This window comes from Mixophyes fleayi, chromosome 9 (genome assembly GCF_038048845.1).
Source record: "Mixophyes fleayi isolate aMixFle1 chromosome 9, aMixFle1.hap1, whole genome shotgun sequence".
NCBI lineage: Eukaryota > Metazoa > Chordata > Amphibia > Anura > Limnodynastidae > Mixophyes > Mixophyes fleayi.
In genome coordinates, this window is record NC_134410.1 from 24,855,521 (window position 1) to 24,874,928 (window position 19,408).

The 19,408-nt window shown below is 38.4% G+C and overlaps 2 protein-coding genes across 2 annotated transcripts in view; both read right to left on the reverse strand.

Annotated features, from left to right (window-relative positions):
- LOC142102264 (cytochrome P450 2F2-like) overlaps positions 1-19,408 on the reverse strand; it is a 164,945-nt gene continuing 145,537 nt past the window's right edge. The window contains exon 11 of the transcript XR_012679231.1: positions 1-49. The gene's annotated coding sequence lies outside the window, so the exon portion shown is untranslated. The remainder of the gene's footprint in view (positions 50-19,408) is intronic.
- LOC142102266 (cytochrome P450 2F2-like) lies at positions 336-19,039 on the reverse strand. The gene is made up of 9 exons (XM_075187015.1): positions 18,856-19,039; positions 17,861-18,023; positions 15,314-15,463; positions 10,705-10,865; positions 5,808-5,984; positions 3,025-3,166; positions 2,708-2,892; positions 2,478-2,619; positions 336-559 (listed from the first exon to the last, which is right to left on the reverse strand). The coding sequence occupies exons 1-9, from the start codon at positions 19,030-19,032 to the stop codon at positions 363-365; spliced, it is 1,494 nt and encodes a 497-aa protein (XP_075043116.1). The 5' UTR covers positions 19,033-19,039; the 3' UTR covers positions 336-362.

Genomic DNA, 19,408 nt, shown 5'->3' on the forward strand with positions numbered 1-19,408 from the left:
ATGAAAAATAACAAACACTAAGAACCAGCAACCCTACTTTTATCTAATCCTACCCTCATGTTGTTCCATTGTTTTCCCATACTATTAAATTACTTTCAAAAAATGCTTTGGCAGACTTGAGACTTTCATAGACATAAAAAGAATGCAGATAGTGCAGTCATTGAAATAGGTGTCAATATAAAATTATTATACATTAAACCGTTCACTGGTGCTATTTTCTGCAATCCCCAGAAAACAATAAACCAGTGTAGCCCACCTCTGGCCTATGTAAATGTACTACTTTATTGGCTCCTGCAGTCAAGAAAGCTTTATTGAGCACAAACCACATTCTCAGATCTTTTCAACATCATTTATTTAATCCTTTACTCTTCAGAATATGAACGTGGTAAAAGGCAAAACTCATAGTTGGGAGGGATGTGTGCAAGTCCCACTCCCACTGGATCAATGGAGATATCTTCGGGGGAGACCAGTGACTTGATGGTAAAGTTTTGTAGCATTGTGGTGAAAAACAAGAACATTTCCATAAGCGCCAGGCTCAAGCCAGGGCAAATTCTCTTTCCTGAAAAGAGGTGGGAACAAAAGATGATAAACATAGACTTACCAGTGTTACACAGGTGTCTTATATTCTTATCATTCAGTATTTTGTTCTTATATTTGCTTGGTTAGACACTAACTGAATTCATAGAGAACCTCAGATATAGGAAACCAAAGCTATGCACCATTTGGAAGACTGCTCCTCATAGTTGAAACATTTTGGTGGTACTACCCTGGGGAGGAGATTGTGAGCAATAAGTGGAATTGGAGAATTAAAAAGGCCCTTGTTGATTCTTGCAGGAATTACGGAAGTTGGAGAGGTTCGAGTAGTTTGATGTCTTAAACAAACCAAGCTCTGGGGAGTCTGTTTAAGTTTAACTAATGACTGATTGGAGATCAAGTTCATGCCCATTGTTAAGCATTGACCTTGCCTAGCAGTCAAGCAGACCTATACTGAGCTGAGTGCTTATAGTAAAGTATATAGCTGAGTGGGAGACAAGTGAGAGCCATGCAACTCTGCAACATTATTCAGTACATTTACAGGCATGTTGGGACCAACCAAGCTCAAAACTGTCAAGTCAATTTGTTCAGAGAAGCCAGGGAGTCTGAGTATCATGATAAGACCCAGATGTCTAACTTGTGTGATGTCCCTATGCCTAGTCAAATATTTAAGGAACACTCAAGTGAAGTGGAGACTGGCATGCTGTTAGGAGATTAGGAGAGCTGCTAAAGAGCACAGTGTAGAGATTGAGAGTGATAGTGATTATCCCCAAGGACTAGAGTGTCAATCATTTGATACCTGAAAAATCTGAAGGACATTGCTCACTTCTTATTCTCCTGGACATCTCTGCTGCATTTGACACTGTTGACCCCTCACTTCTCATATAAATTCTACATTCTCTAAAGCAATGTGTTTTCTGGTTCTTATCCTAGTCATCAAATGATTATTTCAGTGATTGTTTCTCTGGATCCAACTCCTCCCTACTTACTGCATCAGATGATGTACCACAAGATTCGGTCCTCTGCTCTTCTCTATCTCTACCATTGCTCTTGGAAAATAAATAAGATTCTTTGGAGTCTAGTATCATCTCTATGCAGGTGATAACCAACTGTATCTATCCTCTCCGGTTGGTTGGTCAGTCCACTTTACTAACTGTCTGTCTTTCATTTCATCTTTAATATCCTTTCACCACCTCAAACTCAGTCAAAAATTGAGATAATAATATTTCACAAGCCCAAGAGCAGCTACCTACCTGATATCTCTATTTCTGTTGCTATCACGACAAGACACTGCAAAAACTTTAATTCACATACTCATTAACTTCTTAGTTGACTTTTGGAATATCCTTCTTTACTGGTCTTCCCCTAACCAGACTTCCACCCTTACAATCTATTTTGAGTGCAGTGTCTAGACTAAATTTCTTCACAAAATGTTCACAATTGCTGTTCCATTGTTTCAGTCTCGACATTGTTTGCCTGTAGTTTCCCAAATACAATATAAAAACTGCACCAACATGCTTGTCTCAAAATTCCTGCTCCCATTCCCAGTGGCTCTACCCACTCTGGGATATCTACAATTATAATAATATTAAAGATAGCAGTTTTTGGTAACAATCTGTTGTATAGGGCAGAGAGAAAAAAATACCTCTTGCCTGAAAAAAAAATTTTTTTTCACAGCCATAGGGTTTTTTGGTCTCTGATATATTATCTTAATAGTCTCAAAATTGGGATTTATATATCCCTACTTATCCCCTGTTTTATTTACATGAATGTAAATTCCATGCAAATAGTTTCTTAGGTAGATATCATTCCCAAAAAATTTCCCAACATAGACTACATCTGGAAACAGATTTTGTACCCAAGGAATGTCTAGCTATTCAACAATCATTCCATCCATCCTCCCAGTACAGCAGCCAGTTCTGCAGAGAAAGGATTACTCTCACCTGCTGAAAATGCCATCAGAGCATTATTCTTCTTAAACTTCCCATCTTCACCCAGAAAGTTGTTTGGGTGAAAATTTGTTGGGTTGTTGAACTGGGTCTTGTCATAGTGAACACTTGTCAGTAATGTGAGGAAGACTGTTCCCTGGTGGTGTGGAGAAAATAGGGAAAATCAATAGTTTTTAGTTTTATTGTTTAGTTTTCAGAATTCAATTATCCAAAATAGTTTTTACCTTACGGAATGTATAATTACGGATCTGGGTGTCCTTGGTCAGCTCATGGGGAAGACTAAGTGGAGCTACATCAGCAAATCTCTGAACCTCATGTATAAAAGCTTCAGTATAAGGCATCTTAAGTCTGTCCTCGTAATTCGGAGGACGATGACCAATGACATTGTCTATCTCTTTGTAGACCTTCTCTGTGGAGACAAAATATTACGTAACAATCTTTCAAGACACTCATTCTTCTAAGGATAATTCTTTGAAAATTAAATAGACACTCTTTGTATAAAGAAATATATGTAATTACCTCTCCAGGACCGGACACTTACCTGCTACATTGGGATGTTTAATAAGAAGTAAGAAGATAAAAATCAGTGTATTGCTCACTGCTTCAGTCCCACCGAATAGCACCATCATGATGCTCATCACCAGGGTATTATGATGATAGTAGGTGGCACTGTTCTTCTCTTCCTGATGTAGGAATTTGGATTTTGGGAAAAAGTGAGGATATAGAGAAGAGACAGAACATATTAAACTTTTATCTTATCACATATTGAAATACCAACTCTCAATAGTCTAATAATTGAAAAAATTCATTATAAAATATTATTTAATCTTTTTGTAAACATTTTTTTGACATTATTAACCTAAATAATGATGACTTCAATGTGTAATGTACATTCAATGCGTTTATACACTATATCTTAGTTTGTTCTATGATAGCTACTGACATGCATACGTGTAATTTCTGTGTCGGTCATCACTATCAACCGGCATTTACACCAGTCCTGTAGATGGTGTAAAAATATGGCTGGTAACAAGGACAGGACTTGAATATGGCTGCTTCTGTGTGCACGTGCCGTTACTGTATGTGGCCTACATCAGTCAGCACTTCTAAAAGATATTAATACAAAGGACCTGATTTTACATAGTGTAAAAAAATAGGAAGAATCACAAGTGAAGATTCTTTATTGTTTCACTTTCTTCATAATTATTTCAACCTTGAAATAATTACAAATTTGGGCATTAAAGTCTACTGCCGGCAGTACCTAATAAAAAAAATAAACAAACACCCCACTGGCACTACATAAAAAAAAAGTCACTAAATACATTTTTAAATCACAGCCGTCCCCCCCTCCCACCAAACAGCTTAACCCTAGTGTTGCCTACCTAGGCTGGTACTAGCAAAATCTGGAATTGGTAAAGTGTTGGGCCCCTTGATTTTACTAGTACCAGTACTAGGCTTTGCCAGCCCTGCTATAGTGATTAGTGATTGTGGCACTATGGAAGGGGATCCCACAACTTGGGGTCCCCTAAATGACTGGTTAGTATGGGGCTGTATTCACTAGGTGCGCTACAAGTCCCAGCAAACCCAGGCTGATTTTAACAGTTTAGAATTCTCATCGCTGCAAAGGCATGCTGGCACTTGGGAAACCACAAGTGCTAGCATTCCCTGGCACCCAGGGCCTGCTGAGACCTGTAGAGTTCCAAGACAACATGTAAATGAAACACACACACCCTGTTTTAAAATGGCTTTATTTGAAATATGTTGGCCTGGTAGAGCAATGGATCACTGTACTTTGCAGGATGACCGAGTTCTCTCATATTAGTCTAACAAGTAGGTGGTATTCACGAGGGACTCCCGCAAGGGACTATGGGCTTAGCGGCACCTATCCCGCAGGTCACGGTCTCGAGAGAAGAGAGTGCAGTAGAGAGTTGAGGAGGAGCCAAATGGAGGCAGGATGTCGAGGGTGGCACAATACAGAAAGCTAGCATAGAGGTTGTACAGTCACTGGACCAGAGGTTCAATGCTGGGAGAGGGCCGGCTGATAACACATAGGTAACTTGAGACAGCTGTAGAGAAGTCACAGGAACAGTAGTAGCTCAGAGGCAGCGGATGGAGAAAAACGAGCTGACACGATGCAGGTTACTCAGGTAATGGTAGAGGAGTCACTGGAACAGCAGGTTCAAGGCTGGAGTAGAGCAGGCTGATACCACAACGGAAGACAGGAGCCAGATCCTAGAGCACAGGAAGTGAGCTTGAAGAGCAGGCAATGGGCAGGTGCACCTGGAAGGTTTAAATAGTGCTCCACGATCCCGCTGTAAATGAGGGGAGAGGGGAGTTTCCAAAAGTGGACTGTGATTATGCACATGCGCTGAGCAAACCGCCAACGATACATGCGAGCAATTGATGTCAGGATATGCCGGCATTACTTCTTATGATAGGACGGTAACGGTACAGGTGCCCGCAAACGGGACCAGGGCGTGACAAAATAAATGTAAAAAACCTGTAGTACTCACCAACATCGAGGTTGTGCATCTGTAATCAGTGCTTGTCCATAAAATAACATGCAATCTATCCATGCTCTTCCTGCTTGCAAATAAAAAAGTTCCACCATGTCCATAAAATAACATACATCAACATCCAAACCCAAAATACTCCACAGAATCCTTGCTTAGCAAAATTAAAAAACCATGTAGAACTATGCTAACTAACTCTTCATGAAGAACTCCCACCGCATAATGACTTAATTACGGCCCTTTGGGCTATTTATAACATGGAGAGTTATAAATAGTCACGTCCTCAGCACTGAGGTTGTGAGAAATCCCTTAATGTACTTCCGGCAGGGAGAGTAATTATTTTTTGTTTTTTAGGTACTGCTGGTGGTAGTGCCAGCAGCGGGGAAATTTGTTTATTTATTATTTATTAAGTAGTACCAGCAGGGATGGCGTTGTTCATTTATTCTTTCTTTGGTAGTGCTGAGGAAGGGTGGGGGTGTTTATTTTTTTATTGGGCAGTGCCAGCAATGCTACTTTAAATTTAATGCCTTCTATCAACATTGTGACTGTCGACTCTTTATTGTTTCACTTTCTTCATAATTGTGACGACAGTCACAATGTTGACATTTTCATGATCATCACACAGCTCTTTTCTAAGTGTGTTTTACAATTTGAAGTCATTGAGATTTTAGGCTATAAAATGCTTAAAAAGTTTTAATAACAGTAGTCATACTGGGGTTAAGACGTGTTCCGATGGTTAATGTTGGTATGGCAATTGTAATGAGGTTGGAGAGGATGTGTGTAGTGACATCTATAAACAGAATGGTAGTACCTTCTTCATTTTGATCAGGAAACAGTCTATATAATCCCTGGGGTTATTACTGTCCAAAGACTTGATATTGTTCTCCACTCTTTTCCTAATAAGATCTGTTATAAATGTATAATTCTTCATCAGTTGTTTATGGGGTCCTGGTATGTACTTCATAAACCAAGGGTAGGCGTTGTACATCTGAGAGAACAAAACAGAAATCCATATAGTCTTGGCCCATATAGTCTCACTGTTTTTTAATTTATGGTAACCTCAAACGCTATTTGATCCTTAGTTCTTTGTAAGGATATCCTTATGTCTATCCCAAGCATGTATAAATTGCTCTATTGTATTAGGCTCAACCATCTCTGATGGGAGGCTATTCCTCTTATCCACTATCCTTTCTGTGAAGTAAGGTTTCCTCATATGGCCACTGAATCTACTTCACTCCAGTTGCAGTCCATGTCCTCGTGTTCTAGTACTTCTCTTCCTTAAAAGAATGTTTCCATCCTGTAACTTGTTAAAACCCTTGATATATTTGAAAGTTGCTATCATGTTCTCTGCTCCAAATTATACATATTAAGATCTTTTAATCTTTCCAGGTGAGTTTTGTGCTGTAGGTCATGCACCATTTTAGTTGCCCTTCTTTGTACAGTCTCTAATATATTTATATCCTTCTGGAGATTTGGCCAGAACTGAACACACTGTTCTATATGAGAAAGTACCAATGACCTACACAATGGTATTACTTCCTTCTTTCTGCTACTGATTCCTCACCATATACAATCAAGCATCAGACTTGCTTTTCTCATTGCTTTGTTATATTGCGTACCTGTCTTTAAGTCACCTGAAATAGTAACTGCTAGATACCTTTCCTCCTCAGTAGTTTCCATTATAGTGCCGTTAATACTATATTTAGCCTTTGGGTTTTTGAGACGCAAGTGCATGAATTAGCATTTTTTGGAATTAAACTGTAGTTGCCACACTCTTGACCATCCATCTAGTCTATCTAGATCATCAATCTGTTTTACCCCTCCTGGTGTGTCTACCCTGTTGCATATCTTTGTGTCATCTGCAAAAGGACATGCTTTCCATTCATTTTCAATGAGTCATATACCAAATTACTGCACATATACATGTGAACATCACATATTGTGCCCACTGCTAGAGCCATACACTTCTCCCAACACAGTTGCTGTCAACCCTCCTACATCAAGACCATCACCATCATCCACCCACCACTAAGTTGTTATTTTGTAGTATAAACCACAGAGGTGAGGGTGTACTACATTTAGGGCTAGATTTATTAAAGGGCAGTTTGGTCAAACCACCGTTTTTTGTATATTTTTCCAGCGGTTTTTCAAACCACCAGACTTACTAAAGCCCAAACTGCAGTTAAAACGGCCAGGATTGACATTTTTGAAAACTACCACTTTATAAATCTCCATGCCGATGTTAACAATGATGAACATATTAACCACTAGATTTACTAAGCTGGGGTTTTCAGAACCACTGCAAAACAGCCATCCAAACGGCCAAAATGAAAGAGGTGGTTGGGAGTGGCGATTGCTCAAACTGCATGCGGTTTATGCTATTTTGCCATTCAGAACATAAGAGAAAGCACCATTGACATTTAATTATTTGGGTAATTATTGTTTATTGATTAAGGGGCAAAATTAATTTAATATTAACTTTTTATTTATTTTTTTATTTTTTTTAAGGGGACACTATTATAGCATTATATTATGGGGGAAATGTGAATATATACTAATATTAACTGATTGTTAATGGTAGATATAATTATTTATATTGCACAATTTGGCATTACATAGTGCCCAAATAATATAATAATTAAATAATTTTGTGCCCTTAATATCGTAAAAAAAAATTCCCCCATAAGTTCATTTTGAAGGAGCTCCTATATCACTGCTGATGACGCAGTTGCAGTGGGCAGGGCTTGAGCCATGCATAATGGCCACTAGCATTCCACTGCTGTTTACATGCACCAAAGTTATGCACAGATTAAGATGAACTGGCTGAAAGCCAGAGCATTTCAAACAAAGAAATTGTCTCTCACATGTGGCATTTGGCAGAGAGCATTGCAAACAAAGAAAAGATGTGCTCCCAGGACAGGAAGTCACAACTCATTGCAGGCAGTGTCCAGTTTTGGGAGGTGTGTCAAAGCTAACAACCACCACCTTAAGCAATGCATTTTGGGTAAAGGTTTATATGCCACTAAAGCAGGCAAAACAGTCTCTTTTGAACACACACACACACACACACACACACATCTTATACACACCTGGAAGCATTGAACATCTCTGCAACATTCTACTGTAGGTTGATAATGCTATAACTTATTTATATTACCTAACTTTATGTCCATCTATTTCTATTAACTTTCTTCTGAAACTCTATTTACCTTATTTGTTGAATTTATTTACCTTAGATCTATTTTGCCTGCAAATTATAATATACTTTGCTTGCATATATATGTTAAGTTTATATCTATTTCTATTAACTATTTAACTCTAATCCTGCTATCTAACTATATCCCTGCAACTTTTACAAAGGCTGGCTTCTTATCACAAAAGCATGCTTCTCACACAGCCCCTTCCCCCCTCCTCAGGCAGGCTACTGTTTCCAGGCCTGTATTATACCTTAGGCCTGACTACATGTTACACACACATGTGCCATGTTACCTTTCTATCTCACTCTCTCATTCATATCTTTCTCTCTCTCTCCTTTACTATTTTATGCTTAAACATATCTCTGTTTACACATCTAAACACACACAAACAGGAGCTTGCTTAATACACATTCGTTCTCTTTCTCTTGTTACATCTAAACACACACACTACACAAGAAAGCAATAATGACCATACACTCAAATACATTTCTGTCTTACAGCATATACACTAGTACATAATTGTATATATATATATATATATATGATGAAGTCTTTATTACATGAGACGAAACGCGTTGAGGACTGTTTCTGATGTGATTACTGAGTCCAGCAGCATGTTGGTGAGCCAGAATCCAGCAATATGTTGGTGAGCCTTCATTGATGTTCCTAATGTTTAGGCTCTTTACAAAGATACCCAGATAAGATCTTTTTGAAGTGTTTTATGTAAGTTTACATCTATATTGTTTTACAAAATAAATGTGTGGATATACAGTATCACACTATGTGAGTCTCCTCTATTTTACAAATTGGTTACTACTGTGGACATATGAAGTGCCAGCTCTGTACCCCTATCGCTGTGTGAGACAACACTGACTTGGGAGAAAAACCTGAGCTCCTGATGATACAGGATACTAACAGATAAGCCTTAAAGATTTTATATCTGGTACGCATATTATATTTGCATGGTGCTGGTACTCTTGAGTGCACTTATTTTTGATTCACCTCAACCTGTGTGTCTGTACCCACGTGGTGATCTTTATTTCTACTACTTGGTACATTAGCCTGTATTGTTACATACAGTATTATACTATGTGGCGCCCCCTCCCGCTTATTTTGTTTTAGTATATATATATATTTATATATATATATATATATATACACACACACACACACACACAAAGTATAGGTTAATAATGATAACAACAACAGAGTAGGATATTATATACCCACTTCTGAAATAACATTATGTCTGTTGAATCTATAATGTATTATCTGTATTGTATGTATGCATTTATGAATTGTATGTTTGATTTTTTTTGTAAAATAAAAGACTTGTACCCTTTACGCCCGTTTTGTATGTTTAGATAACTGGAATGAATAGGATGAATGGATGTTTATATAGATTATGCAGTATAGTGAAGTAAATGATAGATTGGTATTTATTTAGCGATTAACACATAATGGTGGGCTATCTGATGTGGAGGTCAATAGATGTGTAATGCTTAGGCGGTATATAGCCTTGCCAAACACAGGTATTGCATAAGTTGCTCGTATGGATTTCTAGTTGGGATACGTAAGCATAACAACCTGGATACCTTGTTTATGGTTGGCATGGTACAAGGCGAAGGCTAAAAAGGTTGCATAATATAATGCCTCTATAGTACATCTGAGATGTCACGGGTGCATACTATTCGACATGACTAAAATAGCGAAAAAGTTGCAAATTGCGTTATATCCCAATAATTAATGAGATTAGTTATTAATAAGATCAAAGGCATTGTATCAATATTATGGTGGAACACAGGATCCTATAACATTAATATTAAATAAATTTGCCCCTTAATGAGTAAATAATGATTGACCAAATAATTTAAATGTCAGTGGTGCTTTCTCTTACATTCTGAATGGCAAAATAGTTCAAACAGCATGTTTGAGCTATCAAGCCATTCACAAGCAGGTATCAAAACTGTCCTGTCCTGTCTTGTGAATGGCGGTTTTGATGGTGGTTTCAACCAAACCGCCGACGGTTTAGCTTTTCCAATTCCCCACACATAGCCATTCATTTTAAATCGCAGCCTCAAACCACCCTATAGTAAATGTGTGGAGTTTGTATGTTCTCCCCGTGTTTGCGTGGGTTTCCTCCGGGTGCTCCGGTTTCCTCCCACACTTTAAAACACACATTAGTAGGTTAATTGGCTGCTATTAAAATTGACCCTAGTCTCTCTCTATGTCTGTGTGTGTGTGTGTGTGTGTGTGTGTGTGTTAGGAAATTTAGATTGTAAGCTCCACTGGGGCAGGGACTGATGTGAGTTTGTTTTCTCAACAGCGCTGCGGAATTAGTGCCGCTATATAAATAAATGGTGATGATAATGAATGTGTGGCAGTTTCAAACCGCCACCAAATTCGATTCTTAGTAAATCTAACACTTAATATTTTGGGTGATAAATCTGACACTTTATTTTCCATGTTAAAAATGTAACATTTTCTTTTTGATATTTAAGGAATACGTACTAGCCCCCAAGGATTACTCATGATTCTGAAGCTGTCCTGGAGCCAATGGATTAGATTTTGGAATTCTTCATCTTGGTAATCGAACCGTTTCCCAAACATGACAGAGCAAATGAGATTACACACAGAGTAGTGTATATGAAGTTTTGGATCTGTCGGGGAACCTAAAACATAAACAGCAAATAGAAAAAAGTAAATACATTAAGAGGAAAAAGACCAAAAAATTAATGGACATATGTTTTATGTATATTTTATTAGTCATAAACAGAGTATATTTATTAATTATTTTTTATTTTTTATTATAACATTATCTTTTTAGTGTGATAGAGGCAAAACTTAATTAACTCCACTCTGGTGGACCAGTGTTTCCTTTCAACCACTCTTGTGGAAGTTCCTGTGGTCATTACCATCACTGACGGCAGTCGCATCTCCCATGACATCATTCATCATCACACCTCCCCCTCATAACTCATCAAGTAGGAGCTTTACGCCGGTTACAGATTTTTGTTTCTTATTTTTCCTTGTGCCACTAGTCCTGCTATCTTGGGCCTTCCCTGGATTCAACAGCATTCTCCTCATCTGGACTGGTCATCCTCCCAGCTGCTGGCGTGGAGTCCTGCCTGTGTGTCCCGCAGTCTACATAGGGTCACTCCTTTTCAAGTGTAATCAGCCCAGTGGCATTTAAGTTGAAATTACAATCTTCTCTTTGCATCTCTAATACCTTTCATGTTTCTTTATTGAAATGCTCATTATCAATAGTTTTTCCCCTTCATTCTCTCCTCCATCTGTAATCAGTATTCAACAAGGAGATGAATTCAAAATCCTTGATTTCAGACATGTTCGAGGGAAAATTCAGTACTTGTTGGATTAGAAGGGCTTTACACCTGAAGAACGATGTTGAGTGGATTCTTGAGATATTCATGCCAGTACTTTTCTAAAGAAATGTCATTTTAAATTTCCCCACAAACCCTGTGTAAGGTTTTTGGTGCCCACCTTGACAAGGTCCAGTGTGCAAAGCAGACCTCCGATGATAGCCCTTCTCCAAGCTCTGTGATTTTACCGATGACAGTCACCATCTTGGATCTGCCTTTATAGTCCTCTGTATTCTACCATAGGCTGATTGATTAACACTTCCTCTTTTTACCCAAACTATTCAAGGCACCAGGGCTGTTTGAGATTGAGCACCCAGCACACAGATAATGTGGTCAAATGACCACTGGAGCCGGGCAAAGCTGCTGTTTTGTTGCCTAGTGTCATGATCTTTAACCTGATCCTCGCTCCAGCATTGCTCTTCGCGTCGGTCAGTGTACAGGTGGAAATTCCGCAAGTCAGCTGTCACATGACCTCTGCAAATTTAAATCCCTCCCCATTTAAAACACTATCTGTCACTGTAGCGGTGTCAGATCAACAAGTGCTATACTAGTCTGACTCCCCGTGCTTTGTATCCTGCGCACCTTTTGACTTCATTGTGTACTGGTTTCCGGCCATCTGACCTTCCCTAGGGCAACATTTCTGTATCCCCCCACAACTCAGCTACACCTGGAGGCAGTCTAGGGGACCGCGACCTGCAAGCTCCCGGCAGCGAAGCCCATCCCGCCTTGCGGCGGTTCTTGGTGAACTCCGGAAAGCACGTTAGATTCCACACCTCTGATCTGCCAGCTCCAATCTAAGTTAACACCAATAATTAATATTCCTCAGCGGTGTTCATTACACCTAGCAACCCACACACAGGCAAGAAAAGCATTGGCTCTGAAGAGTACCTGACACAATGCTAATGATTTCATTACTATAAGCGAGAGAGCATCGATACGCAATCAGCCAATCAGAAGCTGCGGATAGCGTTCATTATCATTACACCAGACCTCTTGCTCCAACAAGAGATACATCTCGTAAAAGGCGTATCTGCGGATACAGCAGTCCACTTGTGTCGTAATTATGCAAACACGCCGTTACTGTACTCAAATTGTGTTTGTCCGTACCCATTCGCAAGAGAGACAGTTTATGTATACACACAATAAAATGTATATACGGACATATGTATACACATTTTTTATGGCTCAGTACAGAAATACTTATCTTATGGAACAAAGTGAGTCCTACAGTGCTTTTCATAGTGCAAAAAAAGAAAATTACATTGCACAGTGTACAATTATGTCCTGGGGTAATCTGGGGGCAGCATGCTGTGGATTCCTGTGCAACAGACAGGTCCGATAACATGTACTTCCTGGCAGTTACCTCACTCTCACACAGCGTTCAATACAGCACACTCTGCAGTTAATGATCTGTTTTCCATCTACATCACCAGAAAATTCCTTTATGATTCTTACCAAGTCTAAGATTAGCTGAGAATTTATTTTGCATATCTCAATACATTCCTGTAATAGGTCTGGGTCTACACTGCATGTGTGTACTTTAAACTGAATAAATGTGTTATATCTATATCCAGTGGTTATTTAATGTGGAAGATTTGATTATTAAAAAAAAAACACACACACACACAATAATACACATAATTGCATATTTCCTGAAATAAGTTATGCTATTGTATATTTTTCATTTAAGCCCTGATGTTAAAAGCTATTCGTCCCCCTGGATGGGTTGGTCAGACTCCACCTTAGTAGAGTTGCATACTATTAAATGGACCCTTACCATTGGTTTAAGCTATGGGCCTTTTATGTCCTTGTCCCATACTCTCAGGTTCTCTTGTACTGTAGTTGCTGGATATTATATATATCATAGACTACCGTGGTCTTTATGCTACCCAAGTTGTATCTAAGGTTTAGCAGGCCCTCTGCAACATCAAGCTCAACTTTCCAATGCATAGCAGCTGCAAACTAACAGTCAGGCCAAGAGGTTCAGTCACAATCTTGAGACCTTTCTAAATATATACAGTATAATGCGGCCAACCAGGGTGACTCGATAGACTTAATGCCCTGGACTGAATTTGCCCATAACATTCACTTCCACAAGGCTACCGCCATATATCCTTTCTTTATTCCATATAAAATTTTTAAAAAAGAGAGAAGCGCAAGTATATCCTTTCTAGAGTAAAATACCACTAGAAAACTATATTGACATATATGTTTAAAATTTATTACCCAATTCAATATCATTAAAAACATAAAACATAAAATAAAATAAATTAAATTCACATGCTAATAAATAGGAAAAGTTTGATTATGATAAGTTGCATTCAAAAAATGATCACCTATAGTGCAATTATAGGAAATAATTATATCCGATGTCATTTATCTTTGAACAAACTTCTGGATTAATATAACTTTATATAAAATCGAAGGACCATTCACGCTTGCTGCAGATCACAATCACTTAGATATTCACTTAATCTGTGTGTCACTTTAACAGAAGGAATCACAGTCAATCCATCTGACTCATGTTGTTCTATTAGCGGTTTCTACATTCCGCCCATTGGAACCGCATAACAAGTCTTTTCGTTCCATAGTCTAGTAAACATAAGCTTGTCCACAGTGACCTTACCCTCCTTTGGGCTCATTACCCAGCGGTACTCATCTAGAGTGGTGATCACTTCCACGTAACGATTGATATATTAGGCATATCACATCCAGTAAAAAAATTCACCTTAGGTCATATTCATATTGTTTGACAGGGAATGACAGGGAACATTTCCCAGGAGAGAGTGTGATTTCCCCAGTACTTGAACCTCATCTCATGGGGAATAACTACAACACATTGTGGAATTAGAACATTTGGGGGTAAATGTATCAATCTGCGGGTTTCTTCAACACCCGCGTGTTCAGCCTCTTCCACGATTAAATTTCAAGCGGCGCTGCATTGTAAAGGGTTAACTTCCCTTTACAATGCAGCGCCGCTTGAAATTTTATCGCGGAAGAGGCTGAACACGCGGGTGTTGAAGAACCCGCAGATTGATACATTTACCCCTTGGACTTTAATGAGAGATGGTCTGGTGGCCATAATTGTGCCAGCTTGCTGTGAACTATGTTGATGATGCCCAAATGTCCACTTCTTTCAAACTTGCATTTGCCAGGACCTCTTTTTCCAATTAGTCTCCTATATAACACAGCGAAACATACAGTCTGAAATAGCCAAAGATGTCCTGAGGCAGTAGATTCTGCAAAGCAAAACTGGTGCCACAAAATACAGGACACAGCTGTGCACTGTTACACTTCTACAGTAATACCACACATAACACAATGGGGTTACACAAGTATTTCAAAAGTAATAATACTGTCCGATTGGCAGTGGGGCATTCAGTACTGGGGTTAATCTGTTGTGATAAGCTACATCCATATTGGTCAGTATAATCTATTATTGAATTCTCTAGGAGACGAAGTCCCAGCACTGTCTCATTGTCACAGCTTTCTGTAACTACTCTGTGTGTTTCCAACGAGTACCTCAGCAAAACCACTGTTCAAGTTTAACAGAAGTTTTAAAGGTCGAAAAGAACTCTTATGAAATAAAGTTCATATATTCTATTTGTTTCTAAAAGTGACATTTTCAATGTAAATAACATATAACATGTCTCATTAGTAGGACCAGTGTCCATCATTATTACACCTTATTAGTATATGAGGTCCAGTAAGTGACCCCCCTCTGTGTTCAGTTACATTACCATTCGTTTTTTTCAGCAATTCAATCAGATGTTCTGCCTCCTCCTTTATCCGCTCCTCAATACTACGTTTTCCCATCCCGAAATTAGTCAGTGTTAAATGGGTGAAATGCCTCAGCTCCTTCCACTTCTCCCCATTACTGAACACCAAGTCTGCAGAATAAAATAAAACGGTGAAATATTTATAGGGTATTGTGCCAACTGCTCTAAATTATAAGAATATTAGACAATACACAAGTGTGTTTACTTTTTGTTAAACAAAAATGTATAGTGAAATAATGATACAGATGTACACACATACACCCACAGGAATAGACTATAACAGAGTATGGGAAGGTCAGTCTGTATGGAGTAAGGCGGTAAGAGTTATTGGGACTCATTCATCTTGGAATGCAAATTGAACACAATTTGCTTTTTTAAAATCAAACGGAAATTGCATGTATGTATCTACGCCCGTATAAGAGGATCTCAACAGAAGTTTCCATTTGAATACGGGTATAAGAACACTCTGGCTATCTGGTGTTCGCCGTATGCACACAGACAGAACACACTGCAGGATACGCACAATGCATATGTGTAATATAAAGTCCCTTCTGAATGCATGGGGGGAAAAAAATATTGCATACATTAATACTATGAACATATAAAATCACATACTAAAGAAAAGTTTGCAATTTTTTACATAAAATACATACTGTATATCAGGATGTTCTTAATGTGTATTGTATATAAAATGCATTTTTACAGTTTCTTACTTGCAACCACGTGTTCTGGCATTGATACGCATCCGCCATCACTATCAGTTAGCACTTACACCTGTCCTATAGCTGGTGCAAGTGATACAACTAAAAATCACGTCCCTCAGAGATCCCCAAAACTTGAATAGGACGAAAATGCGTGCGCTTGACCTCAGCATGACCTTACTGTACATTTCCTACATACACACGCCCCTTCCCTCTCCCATTCCACTCTTCAAATCGTAGGGAGCCAGAAGCTTCCCAATTACAAACGTATAATTTACATATAGCTGCATGGATGATGTCCATTGGTATGTTGTATGTTGTAGAGAAGAAAGTATTCTTTACTAAAGTTATAATAATTTTGGATGTCTGTGACCAATGCACTGGGCTAAATGCCTTTATTTATTACATACTGTCATGAAGCCAACCTCACTAAATCTTTATATTATCCTTTCTGCACAAACAACTTGTTCATCCAGCTGCTGGTAGAAACTGCGAGTCATCTTTGTTCTATTAGTTTCCAATACTGCACCAAATTCTGTAGCACCTTTATTCAATAATGGTCAATTACTTGAACTGTATAATCAACTAATGTTATACAGTACTCTGTATCTATGTATTCATCAGCATTTGCTTTCAAAACATAATAACAAACTGCTGACTTGACCTTAAGTACTAGTAAAGTGACGAAAAGGCTCCATCATGGGTATTACATGAGCCTGAGAAGCCACAAAATAGTTGCTAACTTTTGACAACAGTAAAAAAGAAAAACACCATGATAGGACAATCCATGAATAAGATACCACATTATAGTGACTGGGTATCTATTTTTGCTCACTATATTTTTTGCAGTCATCGGTGAAGATGTATCGTAGAAATCATTGGAAGTATGTGGCTATTGAGTTTTGTATACAAACGTTTTAATTAATCTTGTATAACCCTACTAAGATAAAACTAAGGATTAATGTCAAGCTCGTGTTCCATATGCTTATGTCATATGCAGCTAATTACTAGTTAAATACAATTAGAAACATGTGTCTGTGATTTAATTCATAGCTTGGTGTAGATTAATGCTGGGACTAATTCATCAAGGCACATATCTACCGATTTTGAGCGTATTGTATGCAAAATCACTCTGCAATTGCCCAGAACCAGACCACACACCAGTAAACGCAGTCAGGTCTGGTCCATTTTACGTATAGGAGGTGGGATGGGGAAGGGCAATTGGATGTAGTCACTGTACATTAAGGGCATGCCAAACTCAAGCACCCCCAGCCCCATCCAAATCAAGCTCTGGGCTCTCAAAGGTACTTGTTTTTCTGCCATACCTCTTGATCCAGCTACAGGGCTAGTCTAAGTCCTCCTGAGTAAGAGTGTTCGTTCTTTACAAAAAGCTTTCATGGTTGCATAATTGGTAAGGCAAAGTCAGTGTGTGGGAGAATAATCATTTTTAAATAGACCAGGTGGTTGTTTTTGATTAACCCTTTGTCACACACACATCACACAGACTTAGGTGATTGTTGTATTGTGACAGCTTATGAGCCCCATTTAGTTACTCAGGCCAATCATTACTTAAATTCAGATGGGTGTCTTAGATCTCAGATTTTTCCATGCTGTCTTATTGGCTAGAAAATTCAACCAGAAGGTCAATGAAGAACTAACTATCCATGAAGGGCTATATCCTGCTAAACTATCAGATAACTTAGTTCCTGCACCTGAAGCAAGACAAGATGGTCTGGATATGGAGAAAGACATAAGGACTGAAGAGAGTTCCACATTCCTTACATGAGGTACTGGATAATATACTTACCATCTCCCTTGGAATAGTCATAGAATAGAGGGAAATAACCTCGACCACTGAATTCTTCAGCCTTGTCAATCAGAGTCTCCTTTATAGCTTTATATCCACACAGCACAACACAAGGACGATTCCCTTCATATATAGTAAATATGTCTCCAAAGGTTTTATGCAACTATAAGTACAAAAGAAGTTGTTAAATACAATGTGATGTGGTTACTTTGAGTAGTGTGCATAATTCCACGACAATTCCTAAAGATGTAACTGAAATATTTTTGTTTTTCTAGAAAGTATCTACTGTTTTTATGTTTCTAATGCATTTTTGTTACAGTGGAGGGCTTTTTACTCTCTAGTCCAACTTGCCAGACGCGGTTGCACTATAGAGGTATGCTACAAGTCCAGAGGCCATTGCTGTGGTGCGATCTGTGATATAACATTAAAAAGGCGATTTCCAAGACGGAGGTGTGGCTGTGAATGTCTGTGTGTTTTATCTATGCTATTAAAGGAGATGAATGTCAAACGTAATGTTCAGTGTTAAACCCTGCTGCCCCAAAATCCTTAATATCTGGGACACCTGCCTCTATAACGAGACACTCAATTGCTGCACGAGACAGAATAATGGCCAATAAGTGTTAAATCACTTTTTTAGAGGGGGTTAAAATACATTTTTTATAGAAGGGGTATGTGAATATGTTCTGCTTTAGGAAGTCTTACTTTATGTACATAGCTGAAATAACCTGATCTGCTTATATTAATGTTAAAAGTTATTTCTTTATAACAGAGCAAATAATAGACAAGTCCTGTAACATCTAGCAGTGAATCAGATATAAGCTCTGACAAGATTTGTGCACATTAGACTAATTTAAACAATATGTCTGATTGGTTGTCATAGGTTACAGCATATTTGTCACTTTTCATTATGTAACGTTGCTGTGTCCATCGTTTTTTGGGAGGGGGGATTCTGGAACATGTTACTTTTCCTCCAGTTGGATATGTCACTATCTCACCTCCATTAGTGAACGCACAACATTGTTTAAGTTCATCTTGTATAGAGTTCCAATGATGGGAAGAGGTGTTGGTCCAGGGGGAAGTTTGGCTTTTTCCAACATCATCCTTGTGTATTTAGCCAACAAGCAGGTGATGAGAATCACCAGGAGTACTGTGGATAGTGAGTAGAAATCCATCCTGTCAACAAAGATCAGATGATCATTCTCCTGTTGTAAGTGACACCACTGGAAAGTACAGGATGCTGAGAGGAGTATCAGGCGTTAAACCTCGGCTCAGATAGAGATGTCACTCAACCAAAATTAACCTTATTACTTGTCATGGTCATGTTTGTGGTTAGTTCTGTTAATTACGAATAAATTCCTAGCAACAAATTTGACAACCCTATTGTTGAAGGAATCAAAAATGACTAATGAAATATATTGTACTAAAGATTAACAATACAATGTATACGAAATGTATACCAAATGAATACACTAAATAAGTCCACCTTAATTTACCTGTCCAATGTTAAAAAAAAAACACTTTTAAATAGAGTATATTAGCACAGAAATC

Excerpts from the sequence above, each read along its gene's own strand:
- LOC142102266 (XM_075187015.1), bottom strand. The coding sequence starts at position 19,032 with ATGGATTTCTACTCACTATCCACAGTACTCCTGGTGATTCTCATCACC. Across the intron at positions 3,167-5,807 it reads TCCTGATCAAAATGAAGAAG|GAAGAGAAGAACAGTGCCAC; the intron begins GTACTACCATTC and ends TTCCTACATCAG. Across the intron at positions 2,893-3,024 it reads TAAACATCCCAATGTAGCAG|AGAAGGTCTACAAAGAGATA; the intron begins GTAAGTGTCCGG and ends TTGTCTCCACAG.